The 25,698-nt window shown below is 33.2% G+C and overlaps 1 protein-coding gene across 9 annotated transcripts in view; it reads left to right on the top strand.

Moving 5' to 3' along the window:
* ARHGEF10 (Rho guanine nucleotide exchange factor 10) overlaps positions 1-23,764 on the top strand; it is a 276,879-nt gene extending 253,115 nt beyond the window's left edge. For 5 of the 9 annotated variants that reach the window (XM_074209540.1, XM_074209541.1, XM_074209539.1 and 2 more), the window contains 3 exons: positions 1,402-1,576; positions 19,966-20,097; positions 22,038-23,764. In XM_074209540.1, the coding sequence (XP_074065641.1) occupies positions 1,402-1,576; positions 19,966-20,097; positions 22,038-22,558 (828 nt within the window). In that variant the 3' untranslated portion in view covers positions 22,559-23,764. The remainder of the gene's footprint in view (positions 1-1,401; positions 1,577-19,965; positions 20,098-22,037) is intronic. The other 4 variants (XM_074209546.1, XM_074209543.1, XM_074209545.1 and 1 more) reach the window with 1 other exon arrangement.
* Positions 23,765-25,698: the final 1,934 nt, after the last annotated feature.

Here is a 25,698-nt window from a genome sequence, read left to right as displayed (position 1 = left end):
GTTATTTTGTTGGGGGGATGGATGGAAGGGTTCAGATGCTGAAAATATAAGGAAGCTGTATACTAGTAAATGCTTGTGACCTATGACTGTCGAAGAGAGTCAGAGGAGGAACTGAACTGACTCTCTTTGACAGTCATAAGTGACAGTTCAATTGAAGTCTAGGATTTTAGAATAAATAACTTGAATTTTGAGTCCCAGTTATACCACTTATTAGATCCCACTGAACTTTTAAGGAATTTAGCTAAGCTTTCTTAGTCTCAGTATCCTTATCTGTAAACCAGGAATAATTTCTATTCTACTCACCTTAGAAGGTTGCTATAATTCAGAAGATAGCTGTAAAGTCTATAAACATAGAATGCTAAATATAGGAACTGCTATTTTTTTTAATGCTTCTCAAATGACTTCTTTTCTGACCCTCTGTGCCTCCCATCTTCCCTTCTTTCCTTGCCTTAGCTAGCCTACAGATCAGCTCAGATAATGGCTGCAGCTACCAGCTTCCTTTGGAATTTGGAATTTGGGATTTTCTTTCTCTTTCTCCATCTTCCAGAATGATTTCTGTGAGCTGTAAAAGCTCCAAGGATAAATTTTTGAAGAAATGAGAGTGCTGCTATGGTTGTGAAGCAATTTTTAATTCTATTAAGTGCCTTCAACTTTTGGAAATAAGAAATAAGACCAATAACTTGATTATATTGAACTTTTGGTATCTAATTTTCTAATAGATGCAAAACTGTTTTTAGTGGTAAAGTCCTGACCTCATCCATCTCCCTTAATCAGTAACCTTCAGTGTTTTTTCCTTTTATTTACAAAAGACAATATAAAATTCTGTTTGTATTATAAGTCCTTCATAACATTCTTACCTTTTTATATTTTACTCCCTCACACACACTATAATCCAGAGACAGAGGACTGCTTACTATTCCCCACACAAGATACTCCATCTCCTAACTCCAAACATTTTCATTGACTAATCCTTCATGCTTGGAATTCTCTTCCTTCTCATTTCCACCTCCTGGCTTCTCTGGTTTCTTTCAGGTCTCCACAAGAATCCTGCCATACCTCTAAGAATATCTCCAATTTATTCTATATATATCTTGTGTCTGCATAGTTAATTTGCATGTTGTTCTCATTAAAGTGTAAGACCTTGAGACTGACTATTTGATAGTATTGATTTGGAAGGTACCTGTAAAATCCCTTGAAAATGTAGCTATGTGCTTTGTATTGCATATCAATAAATCATACTTCTTAAAATCCTAGAGTTATATATTTGCAAGAGACCAATTTCTTAGGAAAGAAAAAATATAAAATGAAATTTCTGCTTCAAGAAGTTCCATAAGATGTGGTTGTATAAGCATTAAATGTATTTTTTCATTTTTTATCTTCTTGTCACTTTTATTTTATCAGAACCATCTAGAGGCACATCAAGAGGAGGGAATGGTGATCTCCCATATGGCAGTTGCTGGAGTTGGCATCTGGATTGCCTTTACATCTGGGTCTACTCTTCGCCTTTTTCACACAGAGACACTAAAACATCTCCAGGACATTAACATAGCTACCCCTATTTATCACATGTTGTCAGGTAACTAGTTTGGTTTTGTTTTTAGGTATGATTGTATATGCCTCTGTGTGGGTGATGATTTATATGTGTTTCCTCCTACTGAACTAAACATCAGACTTCATTCTGTTTGGTAGAATCTCTTCAGTGGCTTCTTGGAACATAATACAATTTTCCTCATGCTACTTGGAGTATTCTATTTCAATAAATGATACAAGAATTTTTGAAGCATGTACATTGAGAGTGGGGAAAGACATTGAATATATTTGTCCATTGTGCTAGGACTTGAGTGAGGGACAAATTTTAACTGAGACTTCATCCTTGTCTTCTTTGAGCTCACAGTAAGGACAAGGGAAACCACCACAAAATGACTGTTACACATAATGTTACATAGTCAATATATTAGTTAGGAAGTCATGAAACAAGTCATAGTTTGGAAGTTGTGAAACAAAGTGCTATTTAGGATCAGAGGGAAAGGACATTATCAACTAAGAGGATATATGAAGATTTATAGGAGGGGGTGGCTAGGTGGCTTAGTGGATAAAGCACTGGCCCTGGAGTCAGGAGTACCTGGGTTCAAATCTGGTCTCAGACACTTAATAATTACCTAGCTGTGTGGCCTTGGGCAAACCACTTAACCCCATTTTCCTTGCAAAAAATAAACACCTAAAAAAAGACTTATAGGAGGATGTAATATTTGAGATGGGGTTTAAAGAATGGGAAGAAATTCATCAGTCAAAGAAGGAGAAAGATATATATGATAGAGAACAGTATTAGGAGGGGCATGGAATTAGGAGGGTTAAGATTGGAACATAAAGATGATATTTTGCAGATGGAAGAAGCTCTTGGTGAAGAACTTTCTTAGTGATTCAAAGCACCATCTTCTCTTCAATGTTAACACTTTCTTTTTAACTTGCAGTCTTAGAGAATTGCCTAGGAATATTGAATGGACAAGCAAATTTCTTGCCTGAGAGCATAGTGTGTGTTGTGTCAAAGGTGGGACATGAACCTAGATTTTCTTAATTTAGAGGCCAAATCTCCTTCTGCCGTGACTCACTGCTGCTCAAAGCTTATAGAGAGAAAATAATGTGAGATTAAAAAGAAAAGAAAACTTGAATGTTTCCACAATATGAAGGGGCACTAAATGGCAGGCATCTGAATCCTACTTGGTAAACACTAAGGAGCCATTGAATTTACATGGTCAGATCCATGCATAAACACTATTTTTCTCTAGAATAAAGTATGGAATATTGAGTAGACAGTAGAGTGAAAGCAGGAAGATCTGATAAGAGGCTATTAGGATAATTTAAATGAGTAATGATGACAAGTTTCAGTTAAATGATAAAGTTAGAAGAAAGACTATAGAAAATTAAGAAGAGTGTTAGTGGAAAGGATGTGGTAGAATGAATACAGAATGTAGCCTTAGCCACAAAAGAGAGAAAAGACATAAAACATTTACTAAACAAGGTGATCATTTTTTGAGGGTGGGGGAAGACATTGAATATTGTTTGTAGACAGTAAAGTAGAAATCAATAAACAGGGAAAGAGTTAAGATCAAAGGAAGCATTCTACTGAAGAATCAGGATAAAATATAGAAGGAATAGCCTTAGCAAGGAGAAGGGCTATCTCATCATGTTTACAAAGAGTGAAAGTATGGGTGGGCATCTAGGTAATATGATATGAGGAGAAGGAAGGAAGAGGGAGGTCTTGGTGAATGACATTAATTTTTTCAATAAAATACAAGACAAGATTCTCAGCTCAAGGGAGTAAGTTAGGGAAGAAGAGTAAAGAACATTGAAGGAGGGATGAAAAGGTTTTGATAAGTCATTGTGGGGGCAACTAGGTGGTGCAGAGATGGCACACAGGCCCTGAAGTCAGGAGAATCTGAGTTCCAATTCAGAATTAGATATGTGACACCAGCTGTGTGACCTTGGACAAGCCACTTAACCTTTTTTGCCTTGCAAAAATTAAAAAAAAAATTAAAAAGTTACTCAAAAAAAAAAGAAAAATCATTGTGGTGAGTAAGATAATAAGTTGATTAGGGAGGCATAAAAGGATTACCTTGTTGTAGTGAGGGCCCATTTAAGATTATGTAGCATAAATTTGTAGTGAACCTAGTTTGCACAGTTTTGTGATTTTCTTTAGTTTGAGTGAACAGCATGTCCAAAGGTAGCAGTTGGTGTAATAATCCAAGACTGAGACTAGACAGAGAATGTTTGGCACAGGAAAAGGGGGAAAGGGACTCAAGAGAAGGGGAAAAAAAGAGAGTAGAATTGGTTCCAGAATTTTGGAACAGTTCTGTTTTTCTATATAAGTCTGTCAGAACTCATAATCCTCTTAATAAGGAAAAACAAGTCTTTTATATTTAGATGTTTTACAATTTGATTACTGAATTTTTTGCATAACCTTTGTGTAGTTTCAAATGAAATGAGTTTCTTCAGTAAAAATGATTTTTTCCCCAATTTTTGCATTCTGTTTTTTCTTTTTTGTATTGTCTTGACTACATCATGATTTTTTTCTCTGTAGCAGTGATTAGCAGATTTTTTTGTTTGTTTAAATCAGTCTTCTCAATGTTCTTAAAACTTGAAGAGATTTACACTAAACTACAGAGAAATACAATAATACTTTCTCCAAGTTTTTCTGAAGACTTGCTTATTCTGTGAGAATTAATTAGGTTAATGAGGCTATTTTGAAATAATATATTTTCAATTGTTGATGTTATTTTCCATTTTTTACTTTTCTTATATGTGATTATGGTTACACTCCTATCATGTGCATAAATGATCCTTGAAATGCTTCATTTCCCTACACCAGCAATCACTGCAACATATTTAACAGTCAGCAAATTGAATTAAGCATGTTTCCTTGTAATTATAGCAATTCTTAAAATTTAGAGACTTAAAAGTACAGAAGATAATGAAACATGTGTAATGAAACTGAGCATTTATCTGATAGGGAACTAAATAAGTGGGGAAGTCAGGTTAATCCCATTTTATCTGGTCATTCAAACATTCTGAATTAGCCTAGTGTCAGTAGATGAACTCATATTTGACCATTACCATTAAAAAATAAAACCAAATCAAATCTATACCACCATGGTGAAAGTCTGATGCAGCATTTGAATAGGTCTTGAATTCAAATCAAGTGTTCTTTGTGATGCTCTTTTGGTAAGTGTTTAAGTTAAAAACATTTCAGTTCCTATGAGCTTCATGGCACCAGACTAGCTGCTGGGGGGTAGTTTTACTTTTCAGGGAACTTAAATTCTAGTTTTTAAAAGTAAGGAAGCCTATAGGCAACACAGTCAAAAATCTGTGCAAGATACTGAAGAAATAATGTAATTCGGAGCAAATTACCAATTCTGGTAAATGTAAAACTATCCACCCACAAGAGAATTTATATAATAGACTTTATTGGCAACCTCGTCAAGGATGAGGGTGGAGAGGGCTCCTTCTGGGTGGTAGGTGACCCTTACTATTGTTTTATTAAGTACTCTGCCGAAGCTTCTTTACCCCTTGGATTTTCTATCTGTAGAATGGATAATACTATTCATTTATGTATTTTCATGAGGATTTTTGGTGATGAATGAGACAATTATGTAAGCATTTTCTGAAAGGAGACACAGGAGTGACTACTGAAAGTATTACTTGAAAAGCACTAGAGATTTATGTAAAGACTATTATCCATTACAGATGTTAATCATAGTGGAAAAGTTATTTAAGAATTGAACTTTCTTTTCTCATGTTTAAATTAATTTTTCCTCTACATATTTCCTTTAATACTGCAATGTTTATCTAAAATGCTTTTCCTTGCAGTTGGAGAAAAGGGAGTGTATTTTTATCTGGCTTTTAAGAAATATTTCTCTACTTTCTTTGAGAGGAATAGATGTTCTTACTGTACAAGATAGTAAGATATTTACTTCTATCAATATCTTCCCTTGGGTAAAGGAGTCATTCTTCTATTACTCCACAAAAATATATTCATGCCTAACACACATCAAATAAGTCTCCTAATTACTTTTTTCAAGGTCAAAGTGACATAATTTACATAAGTCTTAAAGAGGAAAAATTTTATTAGGCAGGACCTCAAGATAACCATATTTTAAGCCTGAGATATATTTCAATTATTATGGGGAAAAAAAAACTCCTGCATGTTTCTATGAGTCTGTAAGATAATAACCAAAAAAGGTTATGAGTCAAGAAAGTAGGAGGTTGCTATAATGAAAATGATCAGATGCAATGGAAGCTTTATTAAACTGGAAGTAGTATCTGTGGGTAGGTAGCTAAAGAAAAAAAGAGAAAAGGAAGTTTAAAAATTTTAATTAAATTGTTTGAATTGGAACTTTGAGTAGTGAGTTTAAGTATCTGATAAAACAACAAGACCACTGAGACAAATGGAATTGTGATTTGGTGGATGCTAGAAAGTTCCAAAATTATCTCTTAGATAATCTAACCCACATGTTACTCCTGGAATAATTTTTTGAGCAGAAAGTCTTTCTAAAAGGAAGCATGACATGATCCAGGCAATCCCAAGACTATAAAATACAGAACAGTTCTTTGAGCTCCTTAGGCTATATCACAGATTCAGAGGAAAAAAGTTTCTCCAGAAATCCTGGCAGAAATGCAACTTCCTTGAAAGCATGATACTTTGAGGTCACTTCAATTGGTGACACCTTAATGTGGATTAGATTATCAGGTTGCTCTTTGGTTGGGAGAGGGAAACTGAAGTAGACTTGGAAGAAAAATACTTTGAAATGGGTAGTGGAATAAGAAGTGTTCTAGAAGTCTGAAGCATAAGATACTCCTTAGTTAAGAAGGTAGGTCTTAGTACAGTGATATAGTGGAAAGTTCTTGGATACCAAGCCAATGCAAAACCCCCAAGGTACTGAGGAGGGGAATCATTAAAAGGAGAAATGGAATAGTACTAAAAACAAGCTTTGTCTCTTTCTCAGATTTGCTGAGGGCTGACTCCCTGTTAAGAAACATGATTTTATTGACTTTAAAGTTGACTGTAGGGTCTTTGCAATAATTAATATATATCAAATAAAAACCTCTTTAGCATTTTAATGAATTTTTAGCTATTTTGGTGGAAGAGAAAAATAAAGCATTGAAATGACATGCAAATAATTTCTTCATTTAAACCAACAAACTTATTTACAGTCTTCACTGCTCTAAAAGCATACTGACACTTTGTAGCAGTCCTTGAAGTTTTTTCTCTGAGCACACATGTTAGTGAAATGAATGTTTGCTATGGGACCTCTGTTGTAGCTGTTGGGATAAAACCAAATTAAATTTTTGTTTTGCCAAAACATGCATTTGTTTTTCCAGTTCATGGAAATAATTTATTTTGCCTACATATCAAAAGGTCAGATCTGGAGGGGGCACAGGGAATGAGATGCCATTGCAGTGACAAACAGCCCTACAAACTTAACAAATGGGTGGAGGGGTTGCTGTGATTAAACTATTCAGTGCTCACTCCATTTCAGTTAGCTCAGCAGTTGTGGAACAGGAACCACATCACTCTTGTCTTTCCCACCAAGGTTGCCATGGTTTCCAGATCCTAACAGGCTAGCAGCAGAAGTACTGCCGAAAACTTCCTAGTTTAAGGCTTTGTACCACCCACAGGATTTTAATCAATCACTTTCCAGTTTTGGTTAGGGAAAAAAAGGTGGCATTTTCTGAAGGCAAGCGTGGGAGGGATTTGTTTTAATTGTCATATATATACTTTTTCATGTATATATATTTTAAAAGCACATTTTCCATATTTTTTAAATCACAATTTAAAAATCTTTTCCTTATCCAAATACTATTAATCATCCATCATTAGTACATTTTCCTCATGTCCTAAAGTGGACATGACAATGGTTCCTCTAATGATTGGACTTAATTGATCGCAATTCTAGTTATCATTTAATCTAATTTGTTCATTAAAAAAAGGAAAACTATTATTGGTGTTTTTATTTTGATATCATTCATTTCTGAATATATCAATTTTGTTAATTAATTCACTGAGTTAAATGTTTCTGCTTGTTTGTTCTTGTTACTGTTGTTATTCAGTCATTTTCAGTCATGTCCAACTCTTTATGACCCCAGGGTTTTCTTGAGAAAAATGGTAATTGTCTGTTTCCTTCTTCAATTCACTTCATAGATGAGGAAACTGAGGCAAACAAGGATAAGTAATTTACTCAGGTTCCTATAATTAGTAAGTGTCTAAGACCAGATTTGAACTCAGGAAGCTGAGCTTTCCTTACTTCAGACTGGTCACTCTATTTCCTATGGTCATATAACTGTTGCTAAATGCAACAGATTTAAAAAAGTGAAAAAGTCATTTAGTAAAACTAATCAGCATATAGATAACATCTGGAAGTATGTGCAAAATTCTACATCTGGATTTCCTACCACAATAATGAAAGGATAGAAGTATGTTTTTCTATTTTTGTATTTTTCTTAATTCCTCTACAGGACCAACATTGGATAGTCTAATTTCACAGGGTTAGTTTGAGTTTTCTATTGTTTTTTCTTTACATTTTTGTAGTCATTGTGTATGTTCAATTCTTGATTTACTTAACTTCACTGGACATCAGTTTATATAGGTTCCCTGATGCTTCTCTGAATTATTCATATTACTTATTTTTTATGGTGCATGAATATTTTGCTATATTGTTGTAGGGAAGGAATGTAGTCACTCCCTAATCCACGAATACATACTTTGTTCCTAGTTTTTTGTTCCTACCAAAATGCTATTTTGGATATTTTGGTACCGATTTTGGTACAGAATTTGATACAGAATTTACTTTTGGTACAGATTTTTACTTTTTTATCTTAAATCTCCTTGGAATATATGCTTAGGAGTGCCAGCCCTCTCACTCTGTATGTGAGACAACTTAGGGCCACAAAGTTATTTGAGATAAGTAGAGGAGCCATGATTCAACTCACCTCCTAGAGATGCACAGGGAAGTAAGCAAGTCATGGTGCTATTTTTTTAGGAGTCTCTACGGAACAAACTTGAAATCTTTAATTTAGCAAGTTATGTCTGTTTTTAATTTAGGGTTATAAATTAATCAAGAAGGCATTTGTTATTTCCTGCCTTTTTGCTATTTGTCTAATATCATTTTTCTTTATGTTCCTGTTTCCCAAGGATGGCCTAATAAAGAATAGTTTTGAAATATGATCATATCTTTAAAATATTGTAATGAGTATATATTTATGATGCATCTGTATCTGTAACTGACTCTGCAGTTGCTTAGGTTGGGAGATAGCATAGCTGTAACTTCCTTCCTCTCTTTTAGAATAATAGCACAGGTTTCCTGAAAACCTACACAGAGTAAAGATAAATTATAAAGATAAAATTTCCTATCACATAAGTAGAGCATTTATTACACTGGTGTTTCCATTGAGTTTTCTAACACAAAAAAAAGTCAAGATGCTATGTTCTCTAAGAACAGCTTAAAATCTATTATTGGGAGATAAGAATTGAAGTAAGGATTAGAAATAAAGACTTTCTCAAATCACAAAAGGAAAAATCTGGGTGTAAATGTTATTGAAACCCCTTAGGACACTGGGCTTAACATGAGCTAGAACCAAAATTCAGATTTTAAGGTGACTGTGCCATAGCCAACATTTTTTGAGAGTGTCTTCTGGATTATAATGAAGTTCTGCTATACCTGAAAATATAATTTGCCATAATTTACTTAAACTAAACCTCATTCATCCATGTTATCCACAATCCAACAATGTAAAGTTGCTAAATTTCACTTTCTCTGTAAGCAACAAGTACATTCAAATACATGCAGTAAATTAAGTATCCAAAAGTCACAAATGGCCAGGGCTTAGAAAATGGGAAGTAATTTTTAATGGAATTCTATTTACCAAATCTTATAAGCTATTAGTTATATCCTGAAGCAGCTGTTTCCTGGTTTTTTCATTTAGCACAGAATTTCAAAGGACAAATCTTAAAGACCTTTATCTATTTAGTGGAAAACATTTTGCTGAACATGATTCCTTAGTTTTAAGATAATTATACCCAATTTTCAAATATAAATGTTGCCCTAAATGCTGCTTCTAGAAACTACATTTAAAATAATTGCCAATAATTTATCATTTTATATTACCCATTGATACTTTTCTAAATATTATATCCCTCATAATAAGAAAATGAAAAATGAAAGTCCATTAATTTTAATTTATGATACTAATTTAAATTATCAAATATACTCGTCATGTCCCAAGTGAGAAGGGACTTAGACTGGCCTTCTTGGTATTAGAGCCAGTTTATATTTTGTCTCCATCATTGTGTTAAATATAGGAAATAAATGTTTCAGATTTACTTGGTGCCTAGTATCATCCTGAATCCATCCTTAGCTTTATCTGTCAGAGACTTGGTAAAAATATAAACCAATTCAGCATTTTTAGGATAGGGCTGTCTCCATTTTAATTTTGATTCATATTTTGGTACGTATATAAGAAGGCACATTGTATTTTCAGCACTACTTGATATTCTTTAATGTACTATATTCGTTAAAAAAGAGAGATAAAAAATTTATATTGTAGAAAGTCAGTAGGTAGATCCAAACCTCTATCATCTCCAGTGTACAAACTTTAAAATAATTACCATGACCATCACTGAGTTTAGATTGACCATTTTAGTCAGTGTAATCATCATCTAGTCAAATCAACAGCATTTATGAAGCCTCTAATATGTGTAAGGCACTAAGCTAAGCCCTGGGATACAAAGACAAAAAATAGACCCTCCTTTTAAGGAGCTGACAGTCTGAAGAGACAAAAAGAAAGTAGCTAGGTAATAACCAAAACATATAGAGGATAAATTGTAAGTTCTCTGAGGAGGGAGGCACTAGATTAAAGACAATTCAAAAGGGGGGGGGTAGTTTTAGTTGAGATTTGAAGAAAACTAGGAAGCAGAGATAAGAAGAGATAATTCCAGGCATGGGACACAACCAATGAAGATGCTCAGAGTCCAGACATAGAATGTTTTATAAAAGAAACAACAAGATAATCAGTGTCAAAGGATTATAGATTATGTGAAGGAGAGAATAGTATACTAAAGCCCTATCCTAAAAGCAAAAAGGAAGAAAGGCCCATATTCAAAGGGTTTTGAATGCCAAATAGGATTTTATATATCATTCTTGAGGTGATGGGGGAAGCACTAGAATTTATTGCCATTTAGAAGATAATTTCAACAGGAGTGCGAAAGACTTTTGTTGTAGAGATCAACCAACAGGTTAGTATTACCATAGCAGTCAAAGGTGTGAGAAGATGAGTACTCACACTATGGTGGTAGTAATGTTATATAAGAGAAGAGGCATATATGGGAGATGCAATGAATGTAGATTTGATATGACTTAGAATATATATAAAGTGAAAAGCAATGAAAGGTTGAAAATAACATTTATGTTGTAAACATGAATGGCTGAGACGATAATAGTTCCTCTGCTTTTTGTTATTGTATAATAGTTTTAGTCATGTCCAACTCTTAGTAACTACATTTGGAGTTTTCTTGGTAAAGATACTGGAATAGTTTGCTATTTCCTTCTCTAGCTCCCTTTACAGATAAGGCTACTCTGGTAAACAGTTACATGACTTGTCCAGGGTGTGAAAGTTAGTAAGTATCTGAGACCAGATATTACCTTATATCTTCCTGATTCTAGGTCTGGCACTCTATCCGCTGCACCACCTACCTTCCCCAGGTCCTTTGACAATATTAAGGAAATTAGAAAAGATGGGAAGACTTGAGAAAAAAAATTAAGTTCAATTTTAGGCATATTGAGTTGGAATTGGTTATGGGACTTTCAGTTTGGGATGTCAAATAGATATTTGGAGATGAGATACTAGAGGGCAAGAGAGAGATTGGGATTGGATAAAGAAAAGAGTCAAACTCCATCTTTTAGTTTCCATTTATGTTTCCTGTTTTCTCATCTTTTCTACTGTTTCTCATTGCTGTTCCTACCATTTTGAGATTTGAATGAACTTCATTGTGTTGGAATTTTTCTAGGAATTGGTTATATCAACCCTTCCAATGGTAACCTGACAGAAGGTTGCTACTTTGAGACTCAGACTAATTTTTATGATGTTTTCTTTTAATAATTACCATAACAAACCTCAGGGACAATAGAAAAGCTTTTAGCCAGAATAAATATTCTTGCCTCAGAAACTCAAGATAGTGACATTTATTCTAGCTAAAAATAGAACATTACATATGAGAGAAAAGTGATTATTTTCAAACATGGATCTTTGATTGGCTCTTGAAATTAATAATTTCACCCAATTTCTGAGAGTTTTTATTTAGTTGGAAAGAAAAATTAGCATCTTGGGTTCCATTGGTCGTTTTCATCTTTTATTAGTAAATGAAAGATGTGATATGAGACCGTAGAAACTCTTCTTAGAGTTCTCATTGTTGTTCAGATGTATTTTTACTAGTCTTTCCTGAAATTGGATTCTATTTACTTCTCTCACCAATTCACATTCCTTTTTCCCACACACTGCTTTATATCTTCCCCTCCTTACTTTAGAATCATTCTTCAGAGGTCCATGTCTTTCTCTACACACACACACACACACACACACACACACACACACACACACACACACACACACACACACACACACACACACACACACACACACACACATTGTTCAGGCATTTCAGTTGTTTTTGATTTTGTGACCCTATTTGGAGTATTCTTGGTAAAGATATTGGAGTTGTTTGCTATTCCTTCTTTAGCTCACTTTATAGATGAGGAAACTGAGACAAATAGAGTTAAGCAATTTGCCCAGGGTCCCCCAGCTAATGAGTATCTGTGACCAGACTGAAAACCACAAAAAATGATTCTTCTGGATTCTAGGGTCAGCACTTTTTCCACCATGGTGCCTAGCTTTAACAACAAGAATAACAACCAAATTCTTCTAGCCTCAGAGACCATAGGATGACAGAATTGGGAGGGATCTTTAAGGTTGAGTAGTCCAACTCCCTTATTTTACACTTAAAGAAATCAAGCCCCCCCCCCCAAAGACATTGTCTTAACCCAGGTAACACAATAAAATCATGATAGAATGGGGATCAAGAAATTTTACCAATAAAAAATGCAAAATTGTTAAGAATAGTGGAGGACATCCTTAAGGATAAAATTTCTCTGGATATATTATTTCCATAGAACACAAAATAGTTAGATTTTATGTGTTATATGTATTTCTATAACAATATTTATACTATACATTTGTTTCTAGAAAGCCCTTTTTTAGGAAGAGAGAAAGTAGAATGAAATCATTGATCAGTGATTTACCAGTTTCTATTTCTAATTGTGGTCAGAGATATTTTTTAAAATCTTATGTAATTTATAAACTTATTTTATGGAGAGACTTTTAAAGTACGAAAGTGGGAAAATGGAAAGTCTCATCATTTTCCTTTGCCTTTTTGTATTAAAATTATTGAGAATAAAAATCCTGATAATCTTCTTCTTACCAACAAATTAGCACCATTAGGATAATTATCAACAGAGAAAGATATAACTTGGACATAGTTTCTGGAAAAACTAATAAATGTGTAAATAGCTTCCAAACCTAGAATTGATAGGTTACTAACAGACATATTCTGGAAATTTGACACTTATTATCTTGAACACTTGAGATTTGTGATCTCATTCACTTGGTTATTCCCTCCATGTGTTCAAATTGAAATTCATCCACTGTTTTTCATCTTGTGTACTTCTTATCTACATCCTTCTAAAATTCTTCTATAAAGTAGCCCTCTAATATTTGGGGGATAGGAGGGAATACTCTAAATCATTAGTGTCCAACTTTTTTTAAAATCTTTTCTGGGTTGCATAAACAAAGGCCATATATAGAATTTAATATTTATTTATGGCTGCAATGAAATCCATATGAGTATAATAAAATGTAATAATACTGCATCAATGAATTTTGAGGGCTGCATGTATCATACAGGTCATGGGTTAGACATAGCTGATCTAAATTTTTAAATATTCCAGAGTTTTATATATATATATATATATATGTATATATATATACATATATATATATATATATATATAATACTTGAACAGCCCATTTATTATCATACATCACCACCACTTCATAACCAGTTAGTTTCCATTTAATAAAATATAATCAATGTTTCCAGTAGTCATCATTAGTGATATGCCATAGCCTATTTAAACTTGCAAGTATCTTAGTATTACTTACTAATATAAATTTTGGTTGGTTTGAATATTTCTTCTTATCATAAGCATTCAATCACAAAAATAATAGGATGGAAGAGATTATGAGACAATTTGTAAACGGGTTGTTAACATTGATTTCTTAAGGAATTTTCTATGAATCCCTCAGCAATATTCTCTTCCTGGATGTTTTTGTTTGGTTTGTTTTTAGATGAATCATGGCATACTAGAGTCCTTAAAGGGCTAAATTTTATGATCACCCAAGGAGAAATGGAATAATATCCATTGATGATTCAAATGATCATCCAAAAGTACAGGGTAGACATGAGCAAGTCGAGCTATAAGCAAATAAAAAATTAATTATGAAGGAAAATCTATGCAAAAGTTTCTCATTAGAAATGTGGGATCAGGAAAAAAACAAAAAAATGGTAGATCAGTCATATAACAACAGTGAGATTTAACTGATGCACACTTCAAATGCTACAGTGATACCCCATGATGTTAAAAAGAAACTCTAAGGGATACCTCCAGGATATTGGATTGCCCACTATGGAGAAATTATGATAGAATATGAACAAGAATGGTATAGAATGTAAAAGCATGAATGAGTTAGTCCTTATCACTGGAGAAAATACTCTCATGGATGAGATCACAGATCAAATGGAATATTATTTTCTTTTATCTCCTATTACATGAAGTCTCTATTAAATCTTTTTGATGTTCATATTTAATAACCTAGATGTTGTATATGCTATAAAATGACATTTAAAAGCAGAATTATTCAAGTTTGATAACTGTTACAGAATTTTACTTAATATATTCTCATTTCAAATCCTGAAAAAATTCAGATTTATTTTTAAAGATGCAGGAACTAAAAGTATTGTGTGGCAAATAGGATTTAAATATATTTTCTATAAGGAGAATATTAACTGCTTGCTACTCTTAAATATTACAGAATATATATATATATATATATATATATATATATATATATATGTATAGAGAGAGAAAGAGAGAGAGAGTGTGTCTAATATATTAAAGTTGTTTAACAATTGTACAAGGACTCCAGGAAAATCTAGGCTATTATGTATAATCTCAGTTAACTAGATATGAAGTAGAAAGGGACCCAAACAGGGGGAAAATATTAGTCATAAATGTAAACTTAGTGAATAAGAGACAGACAATCTCAAATTGAGGATCTGGAGGAAGTGGGGTGTATTGCACAAGGAGGTTGAGATGTCCCAAGTTCAAATCCTAGCTTTTACATTTTCAAGTTTTAAGGCCATGAGGAAGTCACTTAATATTCCTGAGCCATGGTCAGTTCTCCAAGTCTTATCTACTAAATTATAGAAGGGCTATAGTTCTCAGACCTATTGTGAAATATATTGATATTTAAATTAGAGGCAGTATAATGTAGGGATTTGTGAATTTGAGTTGGAGTTAAGAGACCTGGATTTGAATCCACACTTTGACTGTAATTAGTATGATCCTGAGCAAGTTACTTTATCTTTCTGACCTTTAATTTCTCCATCTAGAAAGTAGAAATAATGAATCTTGTCCAGTAGTGATGGGGTGAGATGGGTAGCTGAGTTGTTCAACCATTCCATTCTTGCCTTCTTTTCCCTACTTTTTTCTACTTTTTTCTTCACTTTCGCCTTTTTTTTTCTGCTTTGGAAAGGTATAAAAGGAATCTGTAATTCTCTATCTTTTTAGTCCTAAACTCCTGTCAGAGACAACATTCTGGCAAATCATTTCTAAATCTTTCTCCTTTACTGTAATGTTTCACTACAATTACTTCCTCCCAATCACAAATTCAAATAATTGTACAAAGATTAGAAAATATCTGTGGTTACCATTGATTATAAGGATAAAATAAATGTTTAATACAAAGAAAAGTAAAGAGACTTTTCCTTCTTTTCAACATTCATTTTATTTATTTATTTATTTTCTTTAATTTATTTACACATTACTAAAATATTCTTGTTGTAAGAGTAAACATAATACTTCCTCCCCCCCCACAAAAATATAAAACCCTCATGAGAAATTAAGTGAAAGAAAGAGAAAAAAATATGTGTTTCAGCTTGTGTTCTGATATCATCAGCTCTTTCTCAGGTGGATCACATTCATTATCATAAGTCCATCGTAGAAGTTACTTCCATATTTTTCCACAGTTGCTATTGCTAATTGTAATTGCCTCTATCCATTCCTCCCCACTATCATCTATTATATTTTCTCTCTTCTTTTACTCTTTCCCTCTTCAAAAATGTTCTGTAGGCAGCCAAGTGGTGAAGTGGGCAGAACATCAGTCCTGGGGCCAAAAGGCCCCAAGCCTACACCCCACCCCAGAGACTCAGCAACAACCTGGCCCTGTGGTCTCACCCAATCCCACCACCTTGAAAGAAGTGAAAAAGAAAATGTGCTATATCTGATTATCCTCTCCTATGATCTACCCTCTCCTCTTCCACCCACATCCCTGCCTCCCCCATCCCCCCTTCACTCCTTTTTCTTCTAGATTTCTATATACTATTGAGTGTGTATGCTGTTTCCATTGTGAGTCATTTCTGATAAGAATGAAGACTACCTCATTCCCCCCTCACCTTTCCCCCTTCCATACCATTGCAAAAGCTACGTGAAATATCTTTCATATGAAATATTTTAACCTATTCTGTGTCTCCTTTCTCCTACTCCCAGTACATTTCCTTTTCACCAGTTGATTCCATTTTTTACAATATATTATATCTTCAAATTCAGTTCTCTCCTGTGCCTCATCTATAAAAGCTCCTTCTACCTGCTCTATTAAATGAGAAAGTTCATATGAGTATTATCTGTATCATCTTTCCATACAGGAATACACACAGTTCATCTTCATTAAATCCCTCCTAATTTACTCTTCTTGTCCACCCTCTCTATGCTTCACCTGAGTCCTGTACTTGAAGATCAGACTTTCTGTTCAGCTCTGGTGATTTCAACAGGAACATTTGAAATTCCCCCATCTTATTGAAAGTTAATCTGTTCCCCTGGAAGCGGATATTCAGTTTTGCTGGATAGTTGATTTTTGGTTGCATTCCAAGTTCTTTTGCCTTCTGGAATATTATATTACAAGCCCTATGAGCCCTTAATGTATATGCTGCTAAGTCCTGTGTGATCATGACTGTAGCTCCACAATATTTGAATTATTCCCTTCTGGCTGCTTGTAGTATTTTCTCTTTGACTTGGGAGTTCTGGAACTTGGCTATAATATTCCTGGAGTTTTTTTTTTTTTTGAATCTCTTTTGGGAGGAGATTGGTGGATTCTCTCAATTTCTATTTTACCCTCTGCTTCTGGTGTATCAGGGCAAATTTCCTGTAGAAATTATTTAAAAAAGAGGTCAAGGCTCTTTTCTGGATCATGACTTTCAGGTAGCCCAATAATTTTTAAATTATCTCTTCTTGATCTGTTTTCCAGATCTGTTGTTTTTCCAATGAGATAATTTCACATTTTCTTCTAGTTTTTCATTCTTTTGGTGTTGAATTATTGTGTCTTGATTTCTCATAAAGTCATCAGCTTCCTTTAGCTCCATTCTACATTTGAAGAATTTTTTTTCCTCAGAAAGCTTTCTTATCTCCTTTCCCATCTAGCTAATTCTGCTTTTTAAAGCATTCTTCTCTTTATTAACTTTTTTGGACTGCTTTTTTCATTTGACCTAAACTGGTTTTTAATATGTTATTTTCTTCAGCATTTTTTTTGGATCTCCTTGACTAAAGGCTGACTTCATTTTCATGTTTTTCCTACATCTCTCTCATTTCTCTTCCCAATTTTTCCTCTACCTACCTGGCTTGATTTTCAAAATCTTTTTTGAGCTCTGTCATAACCTGAGCCCAAGTATTGTTTTTCTTGACCATGAAGACTACCACTTCCAGCATAGGAGATAGTTGGATTAAGTTGTCTTGGCTAGTTTGTATTCCTTTGGCTTCACCTTTTTGATGGCTAGACAAGCAGAGTTCTAGCTACCCTTTTTGAGAGGCTTCACCGTATGGTGTCCCTTCTATAGATTTCCCATATCTCTACTTCTGCAGGATAGATCCTAACCAACAATTATCAGTTGACTAATAATTACCAAATGGTTCAAGAATTCAGAGTTTCTCAATTGTTGTTGCTTTAAAAATTCCTAATCTTTCCATTTGATCCCTACCAAAGAGCTGGTAGGGAAAAGTACTGAGATAATCTATGACCTGGAAGCAAATCCACTGACAATTAAGCTATCTTCCAGACTTTTTTTCCATATTCAAATAAATCAGTCAGTCTCACATCCCTAATGGGGTGCAAATGACTGAATTCATTGTTTAATAGTCTTAACAGAAAAAAAAATTGGTTCTAATATGAAAGGATTTTATTCTTTATTGGGTTGCCCTAGAATGAATGCAACTTTATATCCCTCCGTAGCATCTGAAAAAATGGCAAAATCTGAACCACACCTTTAGTAATGCTAAGCATCACAAGGTTGTTGTGGGGGGAAGTGCATTGTTATCCTTAAAACTCTCTATTTATATGAAAATTATTGGTATTGTTGATTGTGTTGAGATTTATAAACTTCTAAAAAATGACAGACCACACTCATTGAGGAATAAAAACAGTATTTTCATTTGGTTTTTTTTAATGTAGAGACCAGCTCACCTCTAGCAGCTTTGTAAATTAAAAAAATATCTCTTGACTTCCCAAGCAAATTCCTAAAAGTTACATTATTTTCTTTTCTATCTTTGAAACCATCATAAATCATGAAATATAAATGCCATAAACTTTTATATTAAAAATGAATATTCACATTTTTTAAAAAGTCAGATGTTTCAGAGGCTAAAAAAAGAATGAATTCTACCATTGTAAACCACTGAAGCATGAATGGAGATTTCAAAGGATTCAGTGATAATAGTTCTTTACCCTCATCCTCATGTTCTATGATTTAGAAGAGTGTCAAGCAATCATGGCTTTCCAAAGACTAACACTTTTACATTAGAACTTCCAAAAGAATTTTTGAAAATAAGTAATTATTCTACAGAAAAGGGAAAAAAGATACAGATGAATTTTAATTATTTTCCTAGGCCATTTATCATGTGAGAAAGATAAATTGGGTTGTTGTATTAGATTGGTCTCAGCAAATACAGGAGAGAGTGCTTCAGATCTACTTATTATTTGTCTACTATGGCTGATGCTAACAATGCTGGAATGAAAGTAAAGGAATAGGGTCAAAGATATAATCAGGTAGAGAAAATAAAAATCTAGTACTACTGTCTTTAAATTAGAAAAGGAAAGAAGGCTGGTCCTGAAAGAAATGGTTGAGTAAACTGAAAAAATTGCATTTTTCTCTTCTATTTTCTAGCTGTGGTTTTGTATAAATAGGTACAGTTGAAAGAGCAATGGAATTTGAGTTAGAGTGCCTAGGTTCACAAATTACTTCTCATTTCATACCTATTTGATGATCAACTTATCCAGCATTTCCAGGTCCCATATTCTTCATCTATGAAATGAAGAGTTAGACTAGAAGATTTCTAACATCCCTTTCAACCCAAGAAATCATTGATCCTTTGGTCCAATGAGACAATAAACATTTTAAGTACCAATGATTTTCCAGTAATTGTGCACTGGGATTATATAAAAAGGCATGATAACCTTTGCCCTCAAGAAACTCAGTCTAATAGAGGAGACTACACACAAAAAGAAGCTTAAAGGTGTGAGTAGGGAAGGGTATAATGAAGACATGATGGAGTACTGCACCTGAGGAAGTGAAAGTTACTTGTTTAACTTTCTCGCTTTGGTTTTTTCATTACCCAAATGAGGGGTCTAATCTATATGATCTATAAGGTCTCTTGTAGCTTAAAAATTCTATAAAAATCATAATTTGGGGGCTAACTCCTTGAACCTTTTTTCCCTCACCCCCTTTCTTTATCTATTAATATACCATCCTCCAATTGCCTTCTCTTTACTATGTATGTATGTGTAGTTGTGTCTACTTAAATATGTTCATGTTATTTTTTTTCAATAGAATGCTAACTTTTTGAGAGAAAGAACTAATATATTTACGTCTCTGTACCCTTTGTACACCTATCACAATACTTGGTGTATGGTAGGTGACTACTAAATGATTTTTATTGATTTCATATTTAAGCATTTTCTGACATTTATATTGCATTTACTCTAATTTAGTGTATTGATCACAATTTCTAACTGGAAATAGTCTCTAACTATTTGCAGTTTTTATAGGACAACAGAGGGTATCTGTGACTAGTCTGCTGGTGTGTCATGGTTTATTAATGGTTGGAACAAATCTGGGAATCATCGTATCATTACCAGTTCCTCGTTTGCAAGGAATTCCTAAAGTGACTGGTGAGTAAAAAGCCTCAAATATTTCCATCTTCATGATAATCCCTTAGATTTAAGTAAACACTAATTTAAAAACTTTCATGCCACGATCTTTACAGATAAAACTTTATCGAAGATTTTAGCATCTAACAACACATATATGTGTGTGTATAAAATATACATATATATGCAAATATATTCTATATATGCCTGATTTTTTATTATCAATTTAAATTTTCATGAGTTTTCTATTTCTTAGTATTATTCATTAATAAAATTGGAGAAAACTTTTCTGCATAAAGCAATGTTTCACAAATTTATTGATAGTAAATATTTTATTAACAATTAAAAAAAATCATTATGACATGTTTAGAGCTAGGAAAACCTCAGATGGGTCTTTTGTCCAGAACACTCATTTAAAAAAGGTGAAAGCTTATGTTTATAGATGAAAATCACTTGCCCAACTTCATTAAATATAAAGTTTGTGGAAAAGTAGGACCAAAGAACAAATCACCAACCCTTTTCACATTCTCTTCCACTTCTTGAAATCACAATATCAAAGAATTGAAGGAAAAACTCAAGAGATCATCTAGTTTATCTCATATCTGAGTGGGAATGTACCTGACAACTGATTTTCCAATTATACATTGTTATGTTGAGGCAAAACTGATTCCACCCTTTGCTTCTAATATAACAAACAAAAAAAGGCTAAATCACTTGACTTATCTTTAAATATTCAAATATAAATACCATTGTGAAAATAGTATTGTACTTGGAATCAATTCAAATTGCTCTGTTAGTTACACCTGAATGGCATCCATCAAATCACATCCCTTCTCTGATTTTTTTTCCTTTTGTAAAATAAAGGAACTAAACTAGATTATCTAGAAAGTTCCTTCCTGGTTCACAGTTTATAAACCTATACTTTGCCAAACCCACCCTATCCTTTCTATTCTCCCAGATAACATATCCTTACTTTCTGATATTTCCTAAATCATAGTTGAATATTACCAATATTTTCAATACTATAAGTATTCAGTATATAAAATTTTCAACTCATAGTACTCTGAAGTATACCCTAGTACTGTTCCTCTGAGATAGTGTCTCACACAATTATGTCATCCTCTGTTGCAAAATGGCAGTATTAAAGAAACACATGATTTTTGTTTAGGAATTTAAAAAAATGAAATAGAGAAGGCTGGTCCTGAAAGAAATGGTCGAGTAAACTGAAAAAATTGCATTTTTCTCTTCTATTTTCTAGCTGTGGTTTTGTATAAATAGGTACAGTTGAAAGAGCAATGGAATTTGAGTTAGAGTGCCTTAGGTTCACAAATTGCTTCTCATTTCATGCCTATTTGATGATCAACTTATCCAGCATTTCCAGGTCTTGATTCAAAGGTGCATAGTAGGCAGTTAATAAGTGTTTGTTGATTGAATGATTGGCTTCATTTATAACAATTATGAAATCTGAAATTTTAAAAGTTTATAATATAATGAATAAATATTAAAATCAAAGCATATGAAGATGAAGAGACTATATATGGATAAAATATATTTTCTAGTGCATATATATATATATATATATATATAAGCATTTTGATTTGGTTTGAATGTCTAAATGTTAAAAATTATTTAGATATTTGGGATAGGAAGCAAGAGAATCAAGTTAAATAAGCAAGCAATTATTAATTTCATAAATATTAGAAACTCTTAAGGATTGGATGACTCAAAGAAAGGCAAAGGATAGCCCCTACTCTCAAGAAGCTGACAGTCAAATGGGGAAACAACATGCAAACAGCTATGTAGGATAAATTGAAGAAAACCAACAGAAGATAACCAATTAATTTTAAGGAGGAAGTGTTAAAGCTACTTACAGAAAGCAGGAGTGAAATTCTTACTTGCTTAATATCCATATACTTAATATCCATTCTCTACTTTTAAAATATGCATTTTCTCCCCTTTAGGCAGAGGTATGGTTTCCTACCATGCACATAATGGCCCTGTGAAATTTCTTGTTATGGCTACAGCTTTAAACAAGAAAGACAAAGGTCATTCCAGAAACAGCCTGCTTCCCAGTTCTGAACCTCAGGATGACGACCAGAAGGACATCCCCCCTAATGTGGTATCTAATTCCTGCCTAAGTCAGAGCACTCCTGACCATGCAGTTTGGTTAGGGGATTCGGTGGGATCCATTGCCCAAAAAAGTGACCTGTCATCATCGTCTGGATCATTAACCTTGTCTCATGGATCCAGTTCTTTGGAGCATGGGCCAGAGGACAGCACCATTTATGAGCTCTTGAAAGATCCAAATATCACTCTTAATAAAGGGAAAAACCACCAATTCAAGAAGACAAAGGCAAGTTCAGTATTAGTCATCTGTGGAGGACAGGGGCATCGAAGGGTGAATAAGAAAGCCAAGCAACAACGGCAAGATGAACTGGTTTCTTCTGTTATGGTCTGGCAGATTCCTCTGTTAAACATATGAAATTGAATGCAGCCTACTTAACAGTCATGGAGTCTACAATTGAGGATAATTTTTTAACTAAATCATAGAATATATGATTTAGACTGTGTCGACACTGGTGGGGGGTGGGAGGGGAAAGCACAGTATTTAGGGAAAATATGTGCAATATAGTAGTGGCGGCTGTTCTGTCAGTTCACGTATTTTATTCTCTGCTGCAGAATTGTAATTACAAGCACTATGGAAACAAGATTCAAAGATGAAACAATTTTTAAGTAATTGAAAAGTGCAAGGAAATGTGCACCAGTTTTTGTTTGTTTATTTGTTTTGCTTTTTGTTACTGCAATTCATACCCTAAACTAAATGCTAAACTTGGTTACATCTATTTATACTTTTTCAAAGCTCTTGTTACATAATCATCCTAAGGATATTCTCAAACTAAGAATTTGCAAGTACTTATCATGTGGGGTAGTGCAAGAAGATTTTTCTATTAACAATTCTTAAAATATTCTTATATCTTTTCAGATGTGTGACTTTATTTATATTTTCTTTTATATATATTTCAGAGTAAAATTTGTAACAGTTAGTAAAGACAGGGAATGCATATCAGTCCATATGCTCTTGTTTGCTTTCATAAGTCAATTATTTTTTCCAGAGTAAGAAGCATGTGTTGTATATTTTAACAAAATAGCATTTTATATTACTTTTTTTCAATAAAAATTTGAGGTAAAAACTGTAGTTGATGTATAATCTATAACAATATTCCATAAAAAGAGCATATTTTCAAACAGAATGTTCAGCAAGATGGTCTGGAATGTTTAATAGATGACTTTAAAACAGCTACTATGGGGGTGGCTAGGTGGCACAGTGGTTAAAGCACTGGCCCTGGAGTCAGAAGTACCTGGGTTCAAATCCGGTCTCAGACACTTAATAATTACCTAACTGTGTGGCCTTGGGTAAGCCACTTAACCTCATTGCCTTGCAAAAACCTAAACCAAAAAAAAAAACTACTATCAAACATCATTGTTGGCTTCTAATATTACATCATATTAATACTTTTTAACTAGAATCCTATATACTTGCAGTGTTATAAGAGATATAGATTGTATAAAGATTATTAGCTATTTCTTTTGCAGCATCTCTTGAAATTGCCAAACTTGGACCAATGTAACTGTTTCTTCATGCAGGCTGAGTATTCATTCATTCTGAAGGATTCTTGGTGCTAGCGATTATGTGTACTTCATTGCTGGCAGTGGTACATGATCCAGGAAAAATGACTCCTTTTATCTCATAAGGGAATTTTCTGCAAAATACGCAGGTCTGTGTTCTGTAGTTGTACAGTCAACTATACCATGTTGAGGTACATGAGTAACACATGATTTAGATTTCATTTGAGAGTATATATTTGTCAATATTTTACTTGCAAAAAAAGGGAAAATAACTAATGGAGGTATTCATCTGAAATCAATTTCTGTGCACTTTACAGTTGGTTTTTAAAATTCTGCTTATATTATATAGATGAATATTTTCTGAGGCTCATCCACATTCTCACGAAAATAATGTTTTAATTTCTCAAGCTTTCTAAACTGTTAGCTGCTATATGATCTGATAAATAAAATCTTACTTTTATTTAGAAACAATAATGGCTGCTTAATTTCCAGAGAATTTAGTGGGGCCTTGATATTCTCGAGGCAAGGGGATATAACTACATCTTGTCATAAATGGAGGTTTGTTTTACTATGTATTCCATAAATAATGTTTTAAATTAGGAGTAGATATTAAGGAACTTGGAAGACTTGTAAACACTGAACAGTTTTGACTGATTTTAATTTAAATAAAATCAGGATTATTCAGAAACTATAATATGTAAAATTTTACAGAAATTTTCAAAAGTTAATGAAAATTGAAATATCTGAAAGAATATTATCATAGAATTTTAGAGCAGGAAGGGACCTTAGAAAAATCTTGTAGTCCCTTTCATTTTTTCTAATACCAGAAAGCAACCTAAAAATTTTCACTGCTGAAATCAAATGCATATTTTTATTTTTAAAAATTTTCAGCTATATTATTTAAAATATTTCCAGGTCTTCAATCATAATCATTATATCCAAAACTTAAGATTCATCCATTGAACTGTACTTACACTGCCCTTATTTACATTTTAAAAGTGTAAGTTAAGATTTCAGCTTGTTTTTATATAGTTAGATGTTTTCTAAAAATAAACTATAGAATACTCACATGAACTTCTGTTTACATAATTTAGATTCTAGCTATTTATTTTAATGTTTTTCTAGTTTCCATGTATTTTTATTGCTTTTAAAATACTTTGTATGTTTATGTGTATAAATATACATATTTTATATATATATATATATATATATATATATATATATATAGAGAGAGAGAGAGAGAGAGAGAGAGAGAGACTTATATACATTCATACACATATGTGTAATCAAATTCCCTCAGAATTGTCCTTATTCTATAGGATCTTTTTTGATTTAAAAAATGAACAAACAAAACAAAATTTTCTTATTTTGTAGTGAGAATGCTCTTGTGAGTTTTTTCTAGACATAATAGAATATGTACAACATTCCAGGTTCAACACACACACACACACACACACACACACACATACACACACACACACACACACACGACAATATTATGTAATATTCATTTTAATTTGAGGAATTATACCAATAACAATGACATGATTTAAATTCTAAAGGAAGAATATGATATTATCTTTGTAGGTAAGTAACCTTTCTTGGGAACCCAAGGGAAATTGGATCCATAAAATGCAATCCTGCATAATGAGTCTTTAAGTTGGTTCAATCACTTAGTAGTCTGATGTAAAGTGGGAGAATTCATCCATTCATTCACTTTACAATGAATTTAAAGAATTTGCTCAAGCACTCCTAAAAGTCTTTATGGCTAGGTGGTGCAGTGGATAGAGCATTGCCTTGAAAAATCTAAAAAAAGTTTTTGCCTCAGCAATAGATAGATAGATTGATGGATGATGGGTGGATGATGGGTGGATGATGGGTGGATGGAACAATAAACATTCAGTATGTCTCAGGCACTGTACTTTGTGCTAAAAAAGTTTACATTCTATTTGGAGAAAATCTCATTTAAGGCAGTGCTGAAAAGGAGGAGAAGAA

The sequence above is a fragment of the Macrotis lagotis genome, chromosome 1, assembly GCF_037893015.1.
Source record: "Macrotis lagotis isolate mMagLag1 chromosome 1, bilby.v1.9.chrom.fasta, whole genome shotgun sequence".
NCBI lineage: Eukaryota > Metazoa > Chordata > Mammalia > Peramelemorphia > Peramelidae > Macrotis > Macrotis lagotis.
The sequence above is the reverse complement of the archived record's forward strand: the minus strand, read 5'-3'. Positions and strand labels throughout refer to the sequence as shown.